A 25,281-nucleotide genomic window follows, 5' to 3' on the forward strand; every position below is an offset into this window, starting at 1 on the left:
CATAATTTTTGCATTTTTTATGTTTTTTCAATTATCCTAGTTCAAGCCATACGAACAAGTGTACAGATTAAGAATATATTCGTTTTTTGCGTTTCAGATTATTTCTTAAAATTCCAAAAAATCCGCCATGAGGACGAGTTTTTCGCGGACATGCCGCCATTGCTGGGTACTCCCCCTCCCCCCTTCGCTTGGATCGCACTCAAAAAAATTGTGTAGCTTCAATAAACTGTACCCTACAAGTGGCTAAAATTTTATTCCCATACCTAACATACTTTCCAAGAAATAAATTCCAGAAAAATATCAGGTTTTGGGCGCCAACAAGGTGCAAGCCTGCCTTAAATCAATTTATGGAATGGTGGCCTTTAACGTTCCTTGAAACTCCTTGAGATTTTATGTAACAAAATGAATATTGTTATTAATATAAATATTAATTATAAATTATTTAAAAGTACTAATCAAAATTTGTTAAAAACGTTCATTGGATTTTTGGGGCTTTGATCGTGTTTGGGATATTATATTACATCTCTATATATAAAGCTATTAGTAAGAAAACTGGGAACCAACGCAGAGCCAAAACCACTGGTTAACAATATTAATAGGCATTTTTATTACATTCTAATAACTTTAAACTGATTTGCTAAGATTTATTAGGGCTCCTCAAGTGGCCCCATTCGCTTCCAGTTGGAAAAAAGGTCAATTTTCTTTTCAAAAATTCTGGACGCTAAACCGTTTAACCAATCGAATCCGTGTTTTCGCCCAAAAATAGTTTAAGACATTATAAATGCTTAAAAATTTGACCCCTTAGATTTAAGGCTTTTTACTATTTTTAACACCCGTTCTAAAATTACAATTTAGCCAAAAATATCTTCAAACGTCGAGAAATGGCACTTCTAAACTGAGTATGAAAAATTCCTTTGGTGAAGTTTTTCCTTAAGCTTTAACGATTCATTTGATGGTTTCACCAAAGCTCTAGCTAGCTTCTAAACAAAGAAACTAAGCAAAAAGTCGATCTATTATCGAATTTAAGTGTCTCCATAAGCATCATACGTTTTCTGCCTGCATATTGCTTTCATACAAATTGTCAACAAATGATTCCGTCTCCCTCCCTCTCCCTCTGCTTTGCATTTCCCTGCTCTTCCTTAAAAATATAAAATGAGCTTTAATACGGTTTTAATTTCTGTAGACTTTAGTTTATAGTTATTGGTGACCCACCCCCCACCAAAGTGCTGTAGTATGTTCACATATCGAATGCACTCTGTACTCAGTGTTACGCATCGATTTAAGTACAGACACCTTATTTGGCATTTTGCATTTGGCCACAATAACAAAACATAAATATATAAATCTAGCAGTTCCCGAGTGCCCGGTTATATGATCGCCCTCGAATGCGTGGGAACTGCAGTGTAAGCATATTTGATATGTGCGACCGCTCCGACGGCCAAGTGAACATAGTATCTCTCTCTCTCTCATATATAAAGACAATTATACATAAACGTCGACCGCCGCTCTGCCGGCGTCTCTGCCGACATAGCCGGCCGATCTTAGCTTTATGCAAACATGTAATAGAATTAAGAAATCAGAATTGAAAATAAAAAGCTTGGGAGCGTACCTCTGAGTCGCTCCCAATTCAACAACAATTTTTTAACAAAGCCTCATAAAGGAAACATAACACATGGCGACCGTGACTAAGGTTGTAATCGATAAAAACAAAAAACATATATGTAATTTAATGTGAAAAATGTGCGTGTGAGTGCGAGTGAAATAAATAAAACGCACAAAAAGAATTTGAAAAATGCGAAAACAGTGCAAATATAATAAAGACAGCACAAAAAAATTATAACAAGAAACAACCAAATTTACGAGAGACACAAATATTTTGGAGCAACCAACAACTAAAACAACCAACGACACCTGTGCGATGACCGACACCGGTACCGCCTGAGCCCAGAGGCCCCGGACAACGAAAATTCGACAAGTGTGGAAGGAATGGCAAATCCTTCTACACCAACGCTGGAAATATATGAGTGCGGAAGGCATCCGCCTTCTTCACCTTCGTGGGCGGCACCTGCTCCTATTGAGCAAAGGGATGCACAGAGACTAGAAGTGTATCCCAACGATAGATGAAATAGCCTGTGGCGCGGTCCCGTTCGAGCGCCAAGCCGGACCACGGAAAGTGAACCGACAGCGCTTCCAAGAGCGCCCAACATTACTTTTTTTTTATATAAATTTAAGCATCTGCTACGCAAAAATAATATTAATAATATTGTACAGACCAGGCAGACCCGTTTAAAAAAACATAAATAAAAATCATTAAAAAAAAAAAAGAAAATTATTAAAATGAATACAACAGAGTGCCTTACAGTTACATTGGCTAACGAACCAAATTTTGAGAATAGGGTATTAGCCTTAATTAGGAACAGAGCAGAGCCTCTATTAATTGCAGAATTTGAGTACGAATATATATATATATATATATATATATATATATATATAAAATGCACAAGTAGGGAAAAACAAAAATGATGACTAAAAATTAAATATGGAATGGGAGCAATTAATACTCCATATCCGAGAATTAAAAGAAACATTTGAAAAGTCTTACAAATGTGTAAGCCAAAAAAGGCAAACACAAAAAGAAACAGTAGATAAACATGCAAAAATTCTTGTAGACTCTTACAATCAGGTAAGAACCCTAGTGCATGAAAATAGGGAAATAATTAACAAGACAAACTTATCAAAATTATCCAAAATATTGATAAGGTTGCAGGCAAACCTAATAACTGTCAAGGATAAGTATGATTTAAAAATATATATCCCGACAATTTTCAATACGCCTTTAACATTAGACCAACAAAAAGCCCTAGCAGAAGAAGAAGATTCAGATACAAGCAAAGATATCGAAATAAATGAAAAATATCTACACGATCTCTCAATCCCTGCATTTATTACAGCAGAAGAGTCAGAAACAGAAGAAGACGAAAATATAGATTAAGATACAAATATAGTAGAAACAAAAGAAAACATAATGACAGATCCAGCTGCCCAACGGGCATATGTTAAAGAAATATCAAGTGCCATTCCGGAATTTAACGGACAAAAAATACACTTGCAAAGATTTGTAACAGCTTTGAAGCTGGTTGACCTGACAAAGGGAACGTTTGAATATTTGGCTGTAGAAGTCGTCAAATCAAAAATTGTAGGATCTACACTATATAAGGTTCAAAACAAGAAAGGAAAGCTAACTTCGGGCGGAGCCGAAGTTGATATACCCTTGCAGAATACTCTGTAAATTATATTCTCCAAAATTATTCATATGATGCATTCTTAATACTCATAAAAAATCCGAACTTCCTAACTTTAACAACAACAAAGTTATGGCATTTCCAATCGTTCAGTTATATGGCAGCTATAGGATATAGTCGGCCGATCCTTATGAAATTTGGTGGGTCGGATTGATTGGCCAAATATAAAACCCATAGAAAATCCCAACTTCCTAACTTTACAAACACGAAAGTTATGGCATTTCCGATCAATCAGTTATATGGCAGCTATAGGATATAGTCGGCTGATCCTTATGAAATTTGGTAGGTCGGATTGATTGGCCAAATATAAAACCCATAGAAAATCCCAACTTTCTAACTTTACAAACGCCAAAGTTATGGCATTTCCGATCAATCAGTTATATGGCAGCTATAGGATATAGTCGGCCGATCCTTATGAAATTTGGTAGGTCGGATTGATTGGCCAAATATAAAACCCATAGAAAATCCCAACTTCCTAACTTTACAAACACGAAAGTTATGGCATTTCCGATCAATCAGTTATATGGCAGCTATAGGATATAGTCGGCCGATCCCGGCCGTTCCGACTTATATACTGCGTGCAAAGGAAAGAAGGGTGTGTGCAAAGTTTCAATCCGATAGCTTTAAAACTGAGAGACTAGTTTGCGTAGAAACAGACAGACGGACAGACGGACATGGCTATATCAACTCAGGAGGTGATCCTGATCAAGAATATATATACTTTATAGGGTCGGAGATGTCTCCTTCACTGCGTTGCACACTTTTGACCAAAATTATAATACCCTCTGCAAGGGTATAAAAATGAACTAACGATAAAATCAATAATCCAAAAACTGCAAGACACTATTGTCGGTGAAACATCTGACGTTGTCAAAGCCAAAATGGCTAAAACAAGCCAAAAAGGCAAAACAGCAGAAAAATTTACAAATGAAATAGACAACCTACGAAAGCTCCTTGAAGCCTATACACACAAAAAGGAAACAACTATCGTGGTAATAACTTCAGAAATAATTATCGCGGTAGGGGTAACAACAGAGGTAATTATCAAAATAATGGATATTACCAAAACAATGGTTATAACCAAAATAACGGTTATAACCGAAACTATAATAACCAGACCAACAGTAACTACAGAGGTCGTGGTAATTATAGAGGAAACAACCGTGGTGGAAACAATAATGGATATAACTCCAATAACAACGCCAATGGTAATAACGATACCAATACAAACGCAAACAGACAAAATAACAACAATAATGTCCGACAAGTACAAACAACTTCGGAAAACCAATAAAGACCCTTAAGATAAAAAACCCAGTAAAGAATATGGTTCACACTATCAATCTTAATCTTCTTAAATCTTAATCTTAATTTCACTTAAAAATGAAAACACAAATAAATTATATACATTACTAGTTGATACAGGTGCAGACATCTCTTTAATCAAAGAATCCTCAGACTCATTTAACAATGTTGACTATAAAAATATTACGCAAATATCAGGCGTTGGTGAAGGAACAACAAATTCAAAAGGTTTAGCAGCAATAGAACTTCTATCAGGCAACTATGCCATACCACATAATTTCCATATAGTAACGTCCAACTTTCTTATTCCATGTGATGGAATTTTAGGAATAGATTTCATGAAAAAATACAATTGTCAAATAGATTTAAAACCAGAAAACGATTGGCTCATACTGAGACCAGATAACCTCTATAATCCGATTAATATTCCGATAAATCATACACTCGAAAATAATTCGACAATTTTACGAGCTAGATCTGAAGTCGTCCGAAAAATAACTATAAATTCAGCAACCAGGTATATATTAATACCAAACCACGAAATCCAAAATGGTGTATTCATTGGAAATACCATTGCAGATTCTAAAAACACCTTTGTCCGAATTCTAAATACAACAAATAAAACAGCAATTCTTCAATTAAATACACTTAAAGTCGAACCATTGGATAATTACGATATAATTAAATCCAATAAAAATACAAATAAAGAAGAAATCTTAGAAAAACTTAACAAAAATTTCCCGCCTCAATTTAAAGAAATACTTAAAGAATTATGCACCAAATACACAGATATATTCGGAATAGAAACCGAACCGATATCAACTAATAATTTCTATAAACAAAAAATAAGAATGAAAGATGATGCACCAGTATACATAAAAAACAAGAGAGAACGCTATAGTCGGGTGCCCCGACTATCAGATACCCGTTACTCAGGTTAAGGGAGTGCGAGGGAGATGGAGATAGAAACTTTGATCACGCATAACTTTTTAACGAATGGTCCGATTTGAAAATTTTCTTCTTCATTTCGATAGGTATTGATAAACACAATAAAACTGCATTTTTACTTTTCCGAAATATTTAAATTTTTAAAATCATATATATTGATTGTGGGCGTTAAAAGGGGCGTGGCACCTTTTTGAAACAAACTTGCGCTGCGTAGGAACTCCTAGAATCTGCATGCAAAATGCCAATCTTCTAGCTTTTATAGTTTCCGAGATCTCAGCGTTCATACGGACGGACAGACGGACAGACGGACGGACAGACGGACAGACGGACAGACGGACATGGCTATATCGACTCGGCTAGTGATCCTGATCAAGAATATATATACTTTATAGGCTCGGAAACGCTTCCTTCTAGCTGTTACATACTTTTGCACGAATACAATATACCCTTTTACTCTACGAGTAACGGGTATAATTACAGAATCCCCCACAGTCAAAAAGAAGAAGTAGAAAAACAAGTAGAAAAACTACTTAAAGATAAAATAATAGAACTATCAGTTTCAGAATACAATAGTCCATTACTAATAGTCCCGTAATTGATTAGTAATTGATTACCGCCAAATTAACAAAAAAATTTTATCAGATAAATTTCCACTACCAAGAATAGACGATATTCTTGACCAATTAGGTAGAGCTAAATACTTTTCATGTCTAGATCTAATGTCAGGATTTCATCAAATAGAACTCGAAGATACGTCTAGAAATATAAAGTCCTTTTCCACGAGCAATGGCTCCTATCGTTTTACACGATTACCTTATGGTTTAAAAATAGCGCCAAATTCTTTCCAAAGAATGATGACAATTGCATTTTCAGGTATCGAACCTTCTCTTGTATATGGATGACCTAATTGTCATCGGTTGTTCAGAAAAAAAAAAAAAAATCTTACAAACGTTTTTAATCTATGTAGAAAAAACAATCTTAAACTGCACCCAGAGAAGTGCACATTTTTCAGACACGAAGTGACTTTTCTTGGACACAAGTGTACTGACAAAGGTACTTTACCAGATAGTAAAAAATACGAAGTAATAGAAAAATACCCAGTTGCATTTTGCAATTACTACAGACGTTTTATTAAAAATTTTTTCGATTACTCACGTCACATAACTAGATTATGTAAAAAGAATGTTAAATTTGTATGGACAGATAAATGTCAAAACGCATTCGAATACCTAAAAACCCAATTGATGAAACCCACATTATTGCAATATCCCGATTTTAATAAAGAATTTTGCATAACAACAGATGCAAGCAAACAAGCATGTGGAGCTGTTCTTGCTCAAGATTACAATAACATTCAGCTACCAGTAGCCTATGCATCAAGATCCTTTACGAAAGGGGACAGTAATAAAAATACAACAGAACAAGAGCTAGCAGCTATCCACTGGGCAATTAACCATTTTCGATCATATATTTATGGAAAACATTTCACAGTCAAAACAGACCATAGGCCATTAACCTATCTATTTTCAATGACAAATCCAAGTTCAAAATTAACACGAATGAGATTAGACTTGGAAGAATATGATTTTACTGTGGAATATCTTAAGGGAAAAGACAACCATATAGCCGACGCGCTATCAAGAATATCAACGGATTTAAAAAATATCCAGACAAATAATAAAATTCTGAAAGTCACTACCAGAAATCAAAGTAAACAGAAAAATTCCTGCGCAGGAACAGAAAAAGAAAAAATAAATTTGCCTAGGCATATTCTAAATAAAGCTTCTCAGCCCAACGTATACGAAGTCATTGTTAATGACGAGGTACGAAAAGTAGTGACCTTGCGAATAACTGATTCACTTTGCTTACTAAAGCATGGAAAAAATGTTATAGCAAGAATTGATGTTAGCGATTTGTACACCAAAGAAATTCTCGACTTAGGTCAGTTCTTTCAAAGGCTTGAAAAAGAAGCCGGTATACTTAATATCAGCCAACTCAAAGTGGCTCCGAGCGAAAAGATCTTTGAAACCATTTCAATGGAATCTTTTAAAATTATGGGCAATAAAAAATTATAATCATTAAGAGTAGCGCCGGTGACCCAATTATCAAATAATGATAAAGAGTAAGAAGCATTACTGTTTACATTCCATGATGATCCAATACAAGGAGGTCATACAGGCATAGCTAGGACATTAGCAAAAATAAAACGGCATTATTATTGGAAAAACATGACCAAAGATATAACAAAATATATAAGAAAATGTCCTAAATGCCAAAAAGCAAAGACAACAAAACATACAAAGACCCCATTAACTATCACCGAAACGCCACAAACGGCTTTCGACAGTGTAATTGTGGATACGATCGGTCCACTACCTAAATCTGAACAAGGAAATGAATACATAGTAACGCTAATTTGCGATTTAACTAAGTACCTTGTAGCAATACCAATCAGGAACAAAAGTGCAAAAACAGTAGCAAAAGCTATATTCGAAGATTTTATTCTGAAGTACGGTCCAATGAAGACGTTCATTACGGACTTGGGAACAGAATACAAAAATTCGATAATTGAAGATTTATGTAAAAACTTAAAAATCAAAAACATAATTTCAACAGCACATCATCACCAGACTGTAGGAACCGTGGAGCGAAGCCACAGAACATTTAATGAGTTCATCCGCTCATACATCTCAGTTGATAAAACAGATTGGGATGTATGGTTGCAATATTTCGTATACTGTTTCAACACAACACCCTCTATGGCACATGACTATTGTCCATACGAGTTAGTTTTTGGTAAAACATCTAATTTAGCCAAACACTTCAATAGTATAGATAATATAAAACCATTATATAACACAGATGATTACGCTAAAGAATCTAAGTTTAGACTAGAACAAGCATTTAAGAGAGCTAGATTAATGCTAGAATGCCATAAACACAAACCAAAACTTAACTATGACAGAAATATTTTGAACTTTGATTTAAAAATCGGAGACCAAGTTTTACTAAAAAATGAAACAGGGCACAAGCTAGACTATAAATACACTGGATCATATAAGGTAGAAAGTATAGAAGAAAGAGAAAACATAGTAATTTCAAATAACAAAAATAAGAAGCAAACAGTTCATAAGGATAGGTTAAAAATTTTTATTTCATAATCACTTTAATTCTCTTATATATATATCACGTATGACCATACACAATAAGAACCATACACAAAAAAACCATAATTAGATTGAAAAAAAAAAAAAATAAAATAAATAAATTATATATAAATATCACTTTTGATTCAAAACAATACTTTCTGATTCAAAACAATTTATAATAAATTAAACTACATATAAAAAAAAAAAAAAAAAAAATATTTTCATTTATATTAAATATACACCTAGAAAATAACTCCATATAATTACGTTATTTTTCAAAAGGAGGGAGAAGTAGTATGTTCACATATCGAATGCACACTGTACTCAGTGTTACGCATCGATTTAAGTACAGACACCTTATTTGACATTTTGCATTTGGCCACAATAACAAAACACAAATATATAAATCTAGCAGTTCCCGAGTGCCCGGTTATATGATCGCCCTCGAATGCGAGGGAACTGCAGTGTAAGCATATTTGATATGTGCGACCGCTCCGACGGCCAAGTGAACTTAGTATCTCTCTCTCTCTCATATATAAAGACAATTATACATAAGCGTCGACCGCCGCTCTGCCGGCGTCTCTGCCGACATAGCCGGCCGATCTTAGCTTTATGCAAACATGTAATAGAATTAAGAAATCAGAAATGAAAATAAAAAGCTTGGGAGCGTACCTCTGAGTCGCTCCCAATTCAACAACAATTTTTTAACAAAGGAAACATAACACAGTGCCCCGCTAAACCAAACGATACCGTGTTTTCGCTAAAAAATAGTTAAAAGCATACTAAATGTTTAAAAAATATGACGGCTTTAATTTTTAACTTTTTACTTTTTTTAATACCCGATTAAAGAGTAGGCGTCTTATCCAGCAGACGCTTGCATATATATATCTCCATCTCTTTTCCACCCCCTGAATTTGCTTTATGATTATCATTTTTTTCTTCGAAATACCATTACAAAAAATAATTAAAGTTGGTATAACTATATTTTCGCAATCCAATACCAAATAGTAATTTCTTGAATATGTTCAAAAAAAATACACTCAAAAGAATGAAATATACATATGCAAAAGCCCACACAGAAATACACACATGTATTCGATCCACCAAGGGAATTCATTAATCTCTATATATAAAGCTATCAGTAAGAAAACTGGGAATTAGCGCACAGCCAAAACCACTGGCTAACAATATTTATATGCATTTTTATTACATTCTAATAACTTTAAACTGATTTGCTAAGATTTATTGGGGCTCCCCAAAAGGCCCCAATCGCTTCCACTTGGAAAAAAGGTAAATTTTCCTTTCAAAAATTCTGGACGCTAAACCGTTTAACATAATTATACATAAGCGTCGACCGCCGCTCTGCCGGCGTCTCTGCCGACATAGCCGGCCGATCTTAGCTTTATGCAAACATGTAATAGAATTAAGAAATCAGAATTGAAAATAAAAAGCTTGGGAGCGTACCTCTGAGTCGCTCCCAATTCAACAACAATTTTTTAACAAAGCCTCATAAAGGAAACATAACACATGGCGACCGTGACTAAGGTTGTAATCGATAAAAACAAAAAACATATATGTAATTTAATGTGAAAAATGTGCGTGTGAGTGCGAGTGAAATAAATAAAACGCACAAAAAGAATTTGAAAAATGCGAAAACAGTGCAAATATAATAAAGACAGCACAAAAAAATTATAACAAGAAACAACCAAATTTACGAGAGACACAAATATTTTGGAGCAACCAACAACTAAAACAACCAACGACACCTGTGCGATGACCGAAACCGGTACCGCCTGAGCCCAGAGGCCCCGGACAACGAAAATTCGACAAGTGTGGAAGAAATGGCAAATCCTTCTACACCAACGCTGGAAATATATGAGTGCGGAAGGCATCCGCCTTCTTCACCTTCGTGGGCGGCACCTGCTCCTATTGAGCAAAGGGATGCACAGAGACTAGAAGTGTATCCCAACGATAGATGAAATAGCCTGTGCAGCCAGCACCGGTCCCGTTCGACGCGCCAAGCCGGACCACGGAAAAGTGAACCGACAGCGCTTCCAAGAGCGCCCAACATTACTTTTTTTTTATATAAATTTAAGCATCTGCGATGCAAAAATAATATTAATAATATTGTACAGACCAGGCAGACCCGTTTAAAAAAACATAAATAAAAATCATTAAAAAAAAAAAAGAAAATTATTAAAATGAATACAACAGAGTGCCTTACAGTTACATTGGCTAACGAGCCAAATTTTGAGAATAGGGTATTAGCCTTAATTAGGAACAGAGCAGAGCCTCTATTAATTGCAGATTTTGAGTACGAATATATATATATATATATATATTATATATATATATATATATATATATATACAAGTAAAGATAAAAAAAATGATGACTAAAAATTAAATATGGAATGGGAGCAATTAATACTCCATATCCGAGAATTAAAAGAAACATTTGAAAAGTCTTACAAATGTGTAAGCCAAAAAAGGCAAACACAAAAAGAAACAGTAGATAATAAACATGCAAAAATTCTTGTAGACTCTTACAATCAGGTAAGAACCCTAGTGCATGAAAATAGGGAAATAATTAACAAGACAAACTTATCAAAATTATCCAAAATATTGATAAGGTTGCAGGCAAACCTAATAACTGTCAAGGATAAGTATGATTTAAAAATATATATCCCGACAATTTTCAATACGCCTTTAACATTAGACCAACAAAAAGCCCTAGCAGAAGAAGAAGATTCAGATACAAGCAAAGATATCGAAATAAATGAAAAATATCTACACGATCTCTCAATCCCTGCATTTATTACAGCAGAAGAGTCAGAAACAGAAGAAGACGAAAATATAGATTAAGATACAAATATAGTAGAAACAAAAGAAAACATAATGACAGATCCAGCTGCCCAACGGGCATATGTTAAAGAAATATCAAGTGCCATTCCGGAATTTAACGGACAAAAAATACACTTGCAAAGATTTGTAACAGCTTTGAAGCTGGTTGACCTGACAAAGGGAACGTTTGAATATTTGGCTGTAGAAGTCGTCAAATCAAAAATTGTAGGATCTACACTATATAAGGTTCAAAATGAACTAACGATAAAATCAATAATCCAAAAACTGCAAGACACTATTGTCGGTGAAATATCTGACGTTGTCAAAGCCAAAATGGCTAAAACAAGCCAAAAAGGCAAAACAGCAGAAAAATTTACAAATGAAATAGACAACCTACGAAAGCTCCTTGAAGCCTATACACACAAAAAGGAAACAACTATCGTGGTAATAACTTCAGAAATAATTATCGCGGTAGGGTTAACAACAGAGGTAATTATCAAAATAATGGATATTACCAAAACAATGGTTATAACCAAAATAACGGTTATAACCGAAACTATAATAACCAGACCAACAGTAACTACAGAGGTCGTGGTAATTATAGAGGAAACAACGGTGGTGGAAACAATAATGGATATAACTCCAATAACAACGCCAATGGTAATAACGATACCAATACAAACGCAAACAGACAAAATAACAACAATAATGTCCGACAAGTACAAACAACTTCGGAAAACCAATAAAGACCCTTAAGATAAAAACCCAGTAAAGAATATGGTTCACACTATCAATCTTAATCTTCTTAAATCTTAATCTTAATTTCACTTAAAAATGAAAACACAAATAAATTATATACATTACTAGTTGATACAGGTGCAGACATCTCTTTAATCAAAGAATCCTCAGACTCATTTAACAATGTTGACTATAAAAATATTACGCAAATATCAGGCGTTGGTGAAGGAACAACAAATTCAAAAGGTTTAGCAGCAATAGAACTTCTATCAGGCAACTATGCCATACCACATAATTTCCATATAGTAACGTCCAACTTTCTTATTCCATGTGATGGAATTTTAGGAATAGATTTCATGAAAAAATACAATTGTCAAATAGATTTAAAACCAGAAAACGATTGGCTCATACTGAGACCAGATAACCTCTATAATCCGATTAATATTCCGATAAATCATACACTCGAAAATAATTCGACAATTTTACGAGCTAGATCTGAAGTCGTCCGAAAAATAACTATAAATTCAGCAACCAGGTATATATTAATACCAAACCACGAAATCCAAAATGGTGTATTCATTGGAAATACCATTGCAGATTCTAAAAACACCTTTGTCCGAATTCTAAATACAACAAATAAAACAGCAATTCTTCAATTAAATACACTTAAAGTCGAACCATTGGATAATTACGATATAATTAAATCCAATAAAAATACAAATAAAGAAGAAATCTTAGAAAAACTTAACAAAAATTTCCCGCCTCAATTTAAAGAAATACTTAAAGAATTATGCACCAAATACACAGATATATTCGGAATAGAAACCGAACCGATATCAACTAATAATTTCTATAAACAAAAAATAAGAATGAAAGATGATGAACCAGTATACATAAAAAACAAGAGAGAACGCTATAGTCGGGTGCCCCGACTATCAGATACCCGTTACTCAGGTTAAGGGAGTGCGAGGGAGATGGAGATAGAAACTTTGATCACGCATAACTTTTTAACGAATGGTCCGATTTGAAAATTTTCTTCTTCATTTCGATAGGTATTGATAAACACAATAAAACTGCATTTTTACTTTTCCGAAATATTTAAATTTTTAAAATCATATATATTGATTGTGGGCGTGGCACCTTTTTGAAACAAACTTGCGCTGCGTAGGAACTCCTAGAATCTGCATGCAAAATGCCAATCTTCTAGCTTTTATAGTTTCCGAGATCTCAGCGTTCATACGGACGGACAGACGGAAAGACGGACGGACAGACGGACAGACGGACGGACAGACGGACAGACGGACATGGCTATATCGACTCGGCTAGTGATCCTGATCAAGAATATATATACTTTATAGGCTCGGAAACGCTTCCTTCTAGCTGTTACATACTTTTGCACGAATACAGTATACCCTTTTACTCTACGAGTAACGGGTATAATTACAGAATCCCCCACAGTCAAAAAGAAGAAGTAGAAAAACAAGTAGAAAAACTACTTAAAGATAAAATAATAGAACCATCAGTTTCAGAATACAATAGTCCATTACTAATAGTCCCGAAAAAATCATTACCAAATTGCGATACAATAAGATGGCGTTTAGTAATTGATTACCGCCAAATTAACAAAAAAATTTTATCAGATAAATTTCCACTACCAAGAATAGACGATATTCTTGACCAATTAGGTAGAGCTAAATACTTTTCATGTCTAGATCTAATGTCAGGATTTCATCAAATAGAACTCGAAGATACGTCTAGAAATATAAAGTCCTTTTCCACGAGCAATGGCTCCTATCGTTTTACACGATTACCTTATGGTTTAAAAATAGCGCCAAATTCTTTGCAAAGAATGATGACAATTGCATTTTCAGGTATCGAACCTTCTCAGCCATTCTTGTATATGGATGACCTAATTGTCATCGGTTGTTCAGAAAAAAAAAAAAAATCTTACAAACGTTTTTAATCTATGTAGAAAAAACAATCTTAAACTGCACCCAGAGAAGTGCACATTTTTCAGACACGAAGTGACTTTTCTTGGACACAAGTGTACTGACAAAGGTACTTTACCAGATAGTAAAAAATACGAAGTAATAGAAAAATACCCAGTCCCAACGGACGCAGACAGCGCTAGGAGATTCGTTGCATTTTGCAATTACTACAGACGTTTTATTAAAAAATTTTTCGATTACTCACGTCACATAACTAGATTATGTAAAAAGAATGTTAAATTTGTATGGACAGATAAATGTCAAAACGCATTCGAATACCTAAAAACCCAATTGATGAAACCCACATTATTGCAATATCCCGATTTTAATAAAGAATTTTGCATAACAACAGATGCAAGCAAACAACCATGTGGAGCTGTTCTTGCTCAAGATTACAATAACATTCAGCTACCAGTAGCCTATGCATCAAGATCCTTTACGAAAGGGGACAGTAATAAAAATACAACAGAACAAGAGCTAGCAGCTATCCACTGGGCAATTAACCATTTTCGATCATATATTTATGGAAAACATTTCACAGTCAAAACAGACCATAGGCCATTAACCTATCTATTTTCAATGACAAATCCAAGTTCAAAATTAACACGAATGAGATTAGACTTGGAAGAATATGATTTTACTGTGGAATATCTTAAGGGAAAAGACAACCATATAGCCGACGCGCTATCAAGAATATCAACGGATTTAAAAAATATCCAGACAAATAATAAAATTCTGAAAGTCACTACCAGAAATCAAAGTAAACAGAAAAATTCCTGCGCAGGAACAGAAAAAGAAAAATAAATTTGCCTAGGCATATTCTAAATAAAGCTTCTCAGCCCAACGTATACGAAGTCATTGTTAATGACGAGGTAACGAAAAGTAGTGACCTTGCGAATAACTGATTCACTTTGCTTACTAAAGCATGGAAAAAATGTTATAGCAAGAATTGATGTTAGCGATTTGTACACCAAAGAAATTCTCGACTTAGGTCAGTTCTTTCAAAGGCTTGAAAAAAAAGCCGGTATACTTAATATCAGCCAACTCAAAGTGGCACCGAGCGAAAAGATCTTTGAAACCATTTCAATGGAATCTTTTAAAATTATGGGCAATAAAAAATTATAATCATTAAGAGTAGCGCCGGTGACCCAATTATCAAATAATGATAAAGAGTAAGAAGCATTACTGTTTACATTCCATGATGATCCAATACAAGGAGGTCATACAGGCATAGCTAGGACATTAGCAAAAATAAAAAGGCATTATTATTGGAAAAACATGACCAAAGATATAACAAAATATATAAGAAAATGTCCTAAATGCCAAAAAGCAAAGACAACAAAACATACAAAGACCCCATTAACTATCACCGAAACGCCACAAACGGCTTTCGACAGTGTAATTGTGGATACGATCGGTCCACTACCTAAATCTGAACAAGGAAATGAATACATAGTAACGCTAATTTGCGATTTAACTAAGTACCTTGTAGCAATACCAATCAGGAACAAAAGTGCAAAAACAGTAGCAAAAGCTATATTCGAAGATTTTATTCTGAAGTACGGTCCAATGAAGACGTTCATTACGGACTTGGGAACAGAATACAAAAATTCGATAATTGAAGATTTATGTAAAAACTTAAAAATCAAAAACATAACTTCAACAGCACATCATCACCAGACTGTAGGAACCGTGGAGCGAAGCCACAGAACATTTAATGAGTTCATCCGCTCATACATCTCAGTTGATAAAACAGATTGGGATGTATGGTTGCAATATTTCGTATACTGTTTCAACACAACACCCTCTATGGCACATGACTATTGTCCATACGAGTTAGTTTTTGGTAAAACATCTAATTTAGCCAAACACTTCAATAGTATAGATAATATAAAACCATTATATAACACAGATGATTACGCTAAAGAATCTAAGTTTAGACTAGAACAAGCATTTAAGAGAGCTAGATTAATGCTAGAATGCCATAAACACAAACCAAAACTTAACTATGACAGAAATATTTTACTAAAAAATGAAACAGGGCACAAGCTAGACTATAAATACACTGGATCATATAAGGTAGAAAGTATAGAAGAAAGAGAAAACATAGTAATTTCAAATAACAAAAATAAGAAGCAAACAGTTCATAAGGATAGGTTAAAAATTTTTATTTCATAATCACTTTAATTCTCTTATATATATATCACGTATGACCATACACAATAAGAACCATACACAAAAAAACCATAATTAGATTGAAAAAAAAAAAAAAATAAAATAAATAAATTATATATAAATATCACTTTTGATTCAAAACAATACTTTCTGATTCAAAACAATTTATAATAAATTAAACTACATATAAAAAAAAAAAAAAAAAAAATATTTTCATTTATATTAAATATACACCTAGAAAATAACTCCATATAATTACGTTATTTTTCAAAAGGAGGGAGAAGTAGTATGTTCACATATCGAATGCACACTGTACTCAGTGTTACGCATCGATTTAAGTACAGACACCTTATTTGGCATTTTGCATTTGGCCACAATAACAAAACACAAATATATAAATCTAGCAGTTCCCGAGTGCCCGGTTATATGATCGCCCTCGAATGCGAGGGAACTGCAGTGTAAGCATATTTGATATGTGCGACCGCTCCGACGGCCAAGTGAACTTAGTATCTCTCTCTCTCATATATAAAGACAATTATACATAAGCGTCGACCGCCGCTCTGCCGGCGTCTCTGCCGACATAGCCGGCCGATCTTAGCTTTATGCAAACATGTAATAGAATTAAGAAATCAGAAATGAAAATAAAAAGCTTGGGAGCGTACCTCTGAGTCGCTCCCAATTCAACAACAATTTTTTAACAAAGGAAACATAACACAGTGCCCCGCTAAACCAATCGATACCGTGTTTTCGCTAAAAAATAGTTAAAAGCATAATAAATGTTTAAAAAATATGACGGCTTTAATTTTTAACTTTTTACTTTTTTTAATACCCGATTAAAGAGTAGGCGTCTTATCCAGCAGACGCTTGCATATATATATCTCCATCTCTTTTCCACCCCCTGAATTTGCTTTATGATTATCATTTTTTTCTTCGAAATACCATTACAAAAAATAATTAAAGTTGGTATAACTATATTTTCGCAATCCAATACCAAATAGTAATTTCTTGAATATGTTCAAAAAAAATACACTCAAAAGAATGAAATATACATATGCAAAAGCCCACACAGAAATACACACATGTATTCGATCCACCAAGGGAATTCATTAATCTCTATATATAAAGCTATCAGTAAGAAAACTGGGAATCAACGCACAGCCAAAACCACTGGTTAACAATATTTATATGCATTTTTATTACATTCTAATAACTTTAAACTGATTTGCTAAGATTTATTGGGGCTCCCCAAAAGGCCCCAATCGCTTCCACTTGGAAAAAAGGTAAATTTTCCTTTCAAAAATTCTGGACGCTAAACCGTTTAACCAATCGAATCCGTGTTTTCGCCCAAAAATAGTTTAAGACATTATAAATGTTTAAAAATATTGACCGCTTAGATTTAAGGCTTTTTACTATTTTTAACACCCGTTCTAAAATTACAATTTAGCCAAAAATATCTTCAAATGTCGAAAAATGGCGCTTCTAAACTGAGTATCAAAAATTCATTCGGTAAAGTTTTTCCTTAAGCTTTAACGATTCATTTGATGGTTCTAGCTATCTTCTAAACAAAGAAACTAAGCAAAAAGTCGATCTATTATCGAATTTATGTGCTCTTTACAGTTATTGCTGCCAGAATACTCAAAAGACGTTTTTTTGGCGAAAATCTATTTGGCCCGGTTTTTGATAGTGTAGTAAAAATATACCATTCAAATTGTTTTTTGCGGTGTTTATTTTTACAGTGTTTTGCCACGCGCTGTTAGGAAACATAAGAGCGGGAGATCGCAGAAGATAGAGAGAGAGGGAAGAGTGTAGCAAGTGCGCAAAAGAAGAAGTTAACGGGGAAACTAATGTGGTCAGAGTCGTATCAAGAAAATTTCTTTGCATAACCGTGTATTTTGGTGTATAAACGTATGTGCGCAATAATATTATTAGTTTAGTTCGCCTTTCTCGGAATTTTAATTTTTTTCTATAGAATGTGCAAATTTGTTGATATCTCTGATGTGAGTTATGCCAGTTAGTTTCGTTTTTTACTATTCTTAATTAGTAAAGTCATAAATGATTTACATTTAAATGAATATTTGGTTAATTATTAATTATGCGCAGTTGTGATATACCAATTAGCATAATTGCATTTTGTACATATATAAATGCGTTTTTGTAGTTTTTAATCTTATTATTCGATATAAACATTGCATAAATTGCACTATTTAAACAATATTGTCTTAATATTTAACAGCTTCCTGTATGGAGACAGGTATAATGCAAACATAAGACATCGCAAGCGAAGCTGCGGGCACCCTGCTGGTAGAACATAAAGAAACAGAATGCAAAACAAACCTTTAAAAAAGTGTTTCTATAATGTTTGGTCTATGTTAAGGTAATGGTTTTTCATCGAGCTTTGTTGGAAGAGCTAAATCATTCTTTTTCATGGGCAACTTTTGTGTGTAAGAAGAATCCTGCAGTGCATTTCCCATTTTATGAAATGATCGGCTTTCCATAAGCAGAGAGCAGGGTGTTACGTCTAGGAATGAGTAAATATTTGTTAATGTTAACGTTATTTCAATTTTGCTGTAGTTGCCCACTAATGTAAAGCGATAGGTCAAGTATCGAGAAATAGTCAACAAAGATCAAAATGGCAGGTCAGAATTGAAGCCAAACTCATCTTAAACGCACTGTTACACATATTTAGGCCACTATTCTGAGCCTATGCCCAAACGCAATAATAAAGTTAAAAAGTAAACCGGGTTAGGCATACTTTTTGTCGTAGAAAGAGATCAGATGAAAGCCGAAAACGGAAGCTAAGTGACACTGGTTGCAATAGCAACACAAGTCACGAATCAAACAATTCGCAAGATCACGAATTGGGCACTGGGACAAGAAGCTACGAGATTCTTAGCAAAGTCCAGAAGTGGGACAGCTGACATTAAAGGGGAAACGCTGTTCCGCTGTCATTATTGCCATGACCCAAAAGCAAAAACACCGGTGTGAACGCCTCAACTTTATATCTGAATTTAGACGGTCAAATCGCTCGGTTACTCGGTTTATTCTACTGAAATAAGTAATCGCAAAAACAAAATAGTCATAGAAATTTCATTGCAAACATTATCACAGACAATTAAATCAAACACTGAAAAACAGAGGGCACCAGTTAAATATTCGTGATGTGCAACAAAGCGACATCGCTGCAGCCGAAAATTCCCGCCGACGCCGCTGAAACAGAGAGTTCCCGTCTGACGTCACAACCTTTATTTTTCTTTTTTTTAAGCGCGTATAGTACAAGAGAATTTGATTAACAACGTGGCGAATTTTAGGTAAACATCGGATATCCCTCACACTCAGTGTGTACAAGTACAGGGCAGTAATGCGATTTCACGAGCCTGGATTCAGAGAAGGATTTTGAACCTGAAAGGCAAATTAATAAAAACGAGGACGGAATACCCTTTAATACCCTTGCCGACCTTGCCGAAATTGCTAAAACTAAAAAAGTAGCGAAAAGAATAAGGTTTACATAAATAAACTAGATTTGCATAGTTTCATATCAATTGATTTTATACTGCAAAAATGTCATATAAAAATGGGATATTTTCGCAGCCTTTAACAATTTTTCCTACGAAAGTTATAAGATATAGACGTCCGATCGGCAAGCGCTTTTACACTGACCAAGACAGCATAGGTAAATAAGACTTGGAAAAATGTATGTCAATAGCTTACACACTGCGAGAATATTCTGAAAATCATCAAATTTGGACTGATTTCACCCCTTTGTTCCTATGGGAGCTATAGGATATAGACGTCCGATCGGCACGCGCTTTCACTCTGATCAAGGTATGCATAAAAAATACGATTTGTAAAGACTCATGTCAATAGCTTATATACTGCGCGAAATAGCCTAAAAATCACCTCGCAAACGGTATTGAAACAGACTCCCCTATTGATCCTGATCAAGAATATATAAACGTCTCCTTCACTGCGTTACAAACTTCTGACCAAAACAAGAGAGAACGCTATAGTCGGGTGCCCCGACTATCAGATACCCGTTACTCAGGTAAAGGGAGTGCGAGGGAGATGGAGATAGAAACTTTGATCACGCATAACTTTTTAACGAATGCACTGTGGTTCCGCCAGAGGCCAAAAATCAAAAAAGTGAATTGAAAAAAATTGAAAGCAAATTTTCTCTAAAATGTCCAAACTTCTTGATGGCAAACCGGTTTTGTCTGGAAATCTAACGGGACTTTATAAAAATAGAATGTAAAGCGTGATCATGTGTACATTCTTGCAGCGCATCTGTACTTATCAAGAATTTTAACAAAACAAAATTGCGCTTCAAAGTGGTCAAACGTTTGATAGAGTGATCCGATTTTCATCATTCAAAATGCATTTTGAAGTTGAAGGTATTTACTTTAAATGTATATATTAAGAATTAAATAAATCCAACAAATTTTTTAGTGAAACTAACAAAATCGATTTAATATTTTTTGTGTATTTTGTGAACGTCTTTTTTATGTTTACCTAAAGTTTTAGTTGTGTTCTCCCCCGATTCCCCCATAGATATTATATTCATTGCATTAATCAGAGTTTTCACTTAATAAAAGTGTTTAAGTCAGCTGCAGAAACTTGCAGATGTGTGTGAAACAATCAATAATCTAACGCATATTTTTATTTCTTCAAGGTCAAACTTGTCCAGCAGAGCCCCTGTGTTTGTTTTGTGTGTTTGTCGTCGTCTTTACTTGTGGTTTACATTGTGTATAAAAACTTCGTAATATTTAAAAATTTTTGTTTTTAACTTTTAATTTCATAGGCAACATAAGTCAGTGTGTGTTGGCACGCCTACATATTTTTAATATACATATAAATACAGACATATTGAATTATTTGCTTTTACGGTCCGACCCATATATTACTGGGCAGAGAAATATTGAAAAAAGGACAATTTAAAATTATTTCCTTCAGTTAATAGCTTGCTTGATGAGACATCCTAAAATTTTTGTATAATTTTGAAGTTACAGCCATTGTAAATTTTTTTAGTTTTTAAATGGCTCATAAATTGTTATTGTTTAATTATTTGTTAAATTTTATTATTTGGGGTTCATTGGTTGGCGGATTTTTTCAACTACAAACACTATTTACGAAGCTTGGTAAAACTTTCGGCACTCTTATGCCATTAAAAGCATTTTTGGCCGCGCTTCCATACAAGCGGAACCACAGTGGAATGGTCCGATTTGAAAAATTTCTTCTACATTTCGATAGGTATTGATAAACACAATAAAACTGCATTTTTACTTTTCCGAAATATTTAAATTTTTAAAATCCTATATAAGCGATTGTGGGCGTTAAAGGGGGCGTGGCACCATTTTGAAACAAACTTGCGCTGCGTAGGAACTTCTTAAATCTACATGCAAAATGCCAGTCTTCTAGCTTTCATAGTTTCCGAGATCTCAGCGTTCATACGGACAGACAGACAGACAGACGGACAGACGGACAGACAGACATGGCTATATCAACTCAGGAGGTGATCCTGATCAAGAATATATATACTTTATAGGGTCGGAAACGCTTCCTTCTAGCTGTTACATACTTTTGCACGAATACAATATACACTTTTACTCTACGAGTAACGGGTATAATTATAATACTCTCTGCAAGGGTATAAAAGGACTAAAATTTCCAAAGTCTGGAAGTATTTCAAAAGGTCTGGCGACAAAAATCTTGCAAAAAGCCTAGACTGCGGCAAAAAATATAAAACAAGTGGAAATACGTCGAACTTACATGACCAGTTGAAAAGATTTCATCCTAGCTTGGAAGGTAGTAAACCAGATTCTAGCTCTCCAGCTACCGTTGTGGATACTGACAACATTGCATCTACAAGCAGCAGCTGTATGAATCGAACTCAAAGCCAGCGACATCGACAAAGCCGTAAGTTAGATGATTGCTAAGGATGTACAGCCGTATAATATAGGTGAAAATAAAGTATATATACAAATTCGTATTCTAGGTGAATCAAACTGACTTTCCGTTACTTGTTCGAGGAATACTTGTGTATTCCTGGAACAGGTATAATGCAAACATAAGACATCGCAAGCGAAGCTGCGGGCACCCTGCTGGTAGAACATAAAGAAACAGAATGCAAAACAAACCTTTAAAAAAGTGTTTCTATAATGTTTGGTCTATGTTAAGGTAATGGTTTTTCATCGAGCTTTGTTGGAAGAGCTAAATCATTCTTTTTCATGGGCAACTTTTGTGTGTAAGAAGAATCCTGCAGTGCATTTCCCATTTTATGAAATGATCGGCTTTCCATAAGCAGAGAGCAGGGTGTTACGTCTAGGAATGAGTAAATATTTGTGAATGTTAACGTTATTTCAATTTTGCTGTAGTTGCCCACTAATGTAAAGCGATAGGTCAAGTATCGAGAAATAGTCAACAAAGATCAAAATGGCAGGTCAGAATTGAAGCCAAACTCATCTTAAACGCACTGTTACACATATTTAGGCCACTATTCTGAGCCTATGCCCAAACGCAATAATAAAGTTAAAAAGTAAACTGGGTTAGGCATACTTTTTGTCGTAGAAAGAGATCAGATGAAAGCCGAAAACGGAAGCTAAGTGACACTGGTTGCAATAGCAACACAAGTCACGAATCAAACAATTCGCAAGATCACGAATTGGGCACTGGGACAAGAAGCTACGAGATTCTTAGCAAAGTCCAGAAGTGGGACAGCTGACATTAAAGGGGAAACGCTGTTCCGCTGTCATTATTGCCATGACCCAAAAGCAAAAACACCGGTGTGAACGCCTCAACTTTATATCTGAATTTAGACGGTATCTGATTCTTGACAAGCGTCGATTACATCAAATCGCTCGGTTACTCGGTTTATTCTACTGAAATAAGTAATCGCAAAAACAAAATAGTCATAGAAATTTCATTGCAAACATTATCACAGACAATTAAATCAAACACTGAAAAACAGAGGGCACCAGTTAAATATTCGTGATGTGCAACAAAGCGACATCGCTGCAGCCGAAAATTCCCGCCGACGCCGCTGAAACAGAGAGTTCCCGTCTGACGTCACAACCTTTATTTTTCTTTTTTTTAAGCGCGTATAGTACAAGAGAATTTGATTAACAACGTGGCGAATTTTAGGTAAACATCGGATATCCCTCACACTCAGTGTGTACAAGTACAGGGCAGTAATGCGATTTCACGAGCCTGGATTCAGAGAAGGATTTTGAACCTGAAAGGCAAATTAATAAAAACGAGGACGGAATACCCTTTAATACCCTTGCCGACCTTGCCGAAATTGCTAAAACCAATTGATTTTATACTGCAAAAATGTCATATAAAAATGGGATATTTTCGCAGCCTTTAACAATTTTTCCTACGAAAGTTATAAGATATAGACGTCCGATCGGCAAGCGCTTTTACACTGTCCAAGACAGCATAGGTAAATAAGACTTGGAAAAATGTATGTCAATAGCTTACACACTGCGAGAATATTCTGAAAATCATCAAATTTGGACTGATTTCACCCCTTTGTTCCTATGGGAGCTATAGGATATAGACGTCCGATCGGCACGCGCTTTCACTCTGATCAAGGTATGCATAAAAAATACGATTTGTAAAGACTCATGTCAATAGCTTATATACTGCGCGAAATAGCCTAAAAATCACCTCGCAAACGGTATTGAAACAGACTCCCCTATTGATCCTGATCAAGAATATATAAACGTCTCCTTCACTGCGTTACAAACTTCTGACCAAAACAAGAGAGAACGCTATAGTCGGGTGCCCCGACTATCAGATACCCGTTACTCAGGTAAAGGGAGTGCGAGGGAGATGGAGATAGAAACTTTGATCACGCATAACTTTTTAACGAATGCACTGTGGTTCCGCCAGAGGCCAAAAATCAAAAAAAGTGAATTGAAAAAAATTGAAAGCAAATTTTCTCTAAAATGTCCAAACTTCTTGATGGCAAACCGGTTTTGTCTGGAAATCTAACGGGACTTTATAAAAATAGAATGTAAAGCGTGATCATGTGTACATTCTTGCAGCGCATCTGTACTTATCAAGAATTTTAACAAAACAAAATTGCGCTTCAAAGTGGTCAAACGTTTGATAGAGTGATCCGATTTTCATCATTCAAAATGCATTTTGAAGTTGAAGGTATTTACTTTAAATGTATATATTAAGAATTAAATAAATCCAACAAATTTTTTAGTGAAACTAACAAAATCGATTTAATATTTTTTGTGTATTTTGTGAACGTCTTTTTTATGTTTACCTAAAGTTTTAGTTGTGTTCTCCCCCGATTCCCCCATAGATATTATATTCATTGCATTAATCAGAGTTTTCACTTAATAAAAGTGTTTAAGTCAGCTGCAGAAACTTGCAGATGTGTGTGAAACAATCAATAATCTAACGCATATTTTTATTTCTTCAAGGTCAAACTTGTCCAGCAGAGCCCCTGTGTTTGTTTTGTGTGTTTGTCGTCGTCTTTACTTGTGGTTTACATTGTGTATAAAAACTTCGTAATATTTAAAAATTTTTGTTTTTAACTTTTAATTTCATAGGCAACATAAGTCAGTGTGTGTTGGCACGCCTACATATTTTTAATATACATATAAATACAGACATATTGAATTATTTGCTTTTACGGTCCGACCCATATATTACTGGGCAGAGAAATATTGAAAAAGGACAATTTAAAATTATTTCCTTCAGTTAATAGCTTGCTTGATGAGACATCCTAAAATTTTTGTATAATTTTGAAGTTACAGCCATTGTAAATTTTTTTAGTTTTTAAATGGCTCATAAATTGTTATTGTTTAATTATTTGTTAAAT

At 34.5% G+C, this 25,281-nt stretch overlaps 2 protein-coding genes across 4 annotated transcripts in view; both read left to right on the forward strand.

The window, feature by feature from the left end:
- The window catches only part of LOC108041322 (calcium/calmodulin-dependent protein kinase kinase 2), a 268,166-nt gene that overhangs the window by 189,428 nt on the left and 53,457 nt on the right, over positions 1–25,281 (forward strand). The window lies entirely within an intron of this gene.
- On the forward strand, positions 2,251–13,083 carry LOC123037561. Its single transcript, XM_044458809.1, has 2 exons — positions 2,251–3,217; positions 11,794–13,083. The coding sequence occupies exons 1-2, from the start codon at positions 3,026–3,028 to the stop codon at positions 12,301–12,303; spliced, it is 702 nt and encodes a 233-aa protein (XP_044314744.1). The 5' UTR covers positions 2,251–3,025; the 3' UTR covers positions 12,304–13,083.

This window comes from Drosophila rhopaloa, unplaced genomic scaffold (assembly GCF_018152115.1).
Source record: "Drosophila rhopaloa isolate 14029-0021.01 unplaced genomic scaffold, ASM1815211v1 contig_177, whole genome shotgun sequence".
In the NCBI taxonomy this organism is placed as follows: Eukaryota; Metazoa; Arthropoda; class Insecta; order Diptera; family Drosophilidae; genus Drosophila; species Drosophila rhopaloa.

What these genes read in the sequence shown, in the direction of transcription:
- LOC123037561 (XM_044458809.1), top strand. Translation starts at nt 3,026, where the DNA reads ATGACAGATCCAGCTGCCCAACGGGCATATGTTAAAGAAATATCAAGT. An exon ending in TAGGATCTACACTATATAAG is followed by an intron (nt 3,218 to 11,793) that starts GTTCAAAACAAG and finishes ACACTATATAAG; the next exon opens with GTTCAAAATGAACTAACGAT.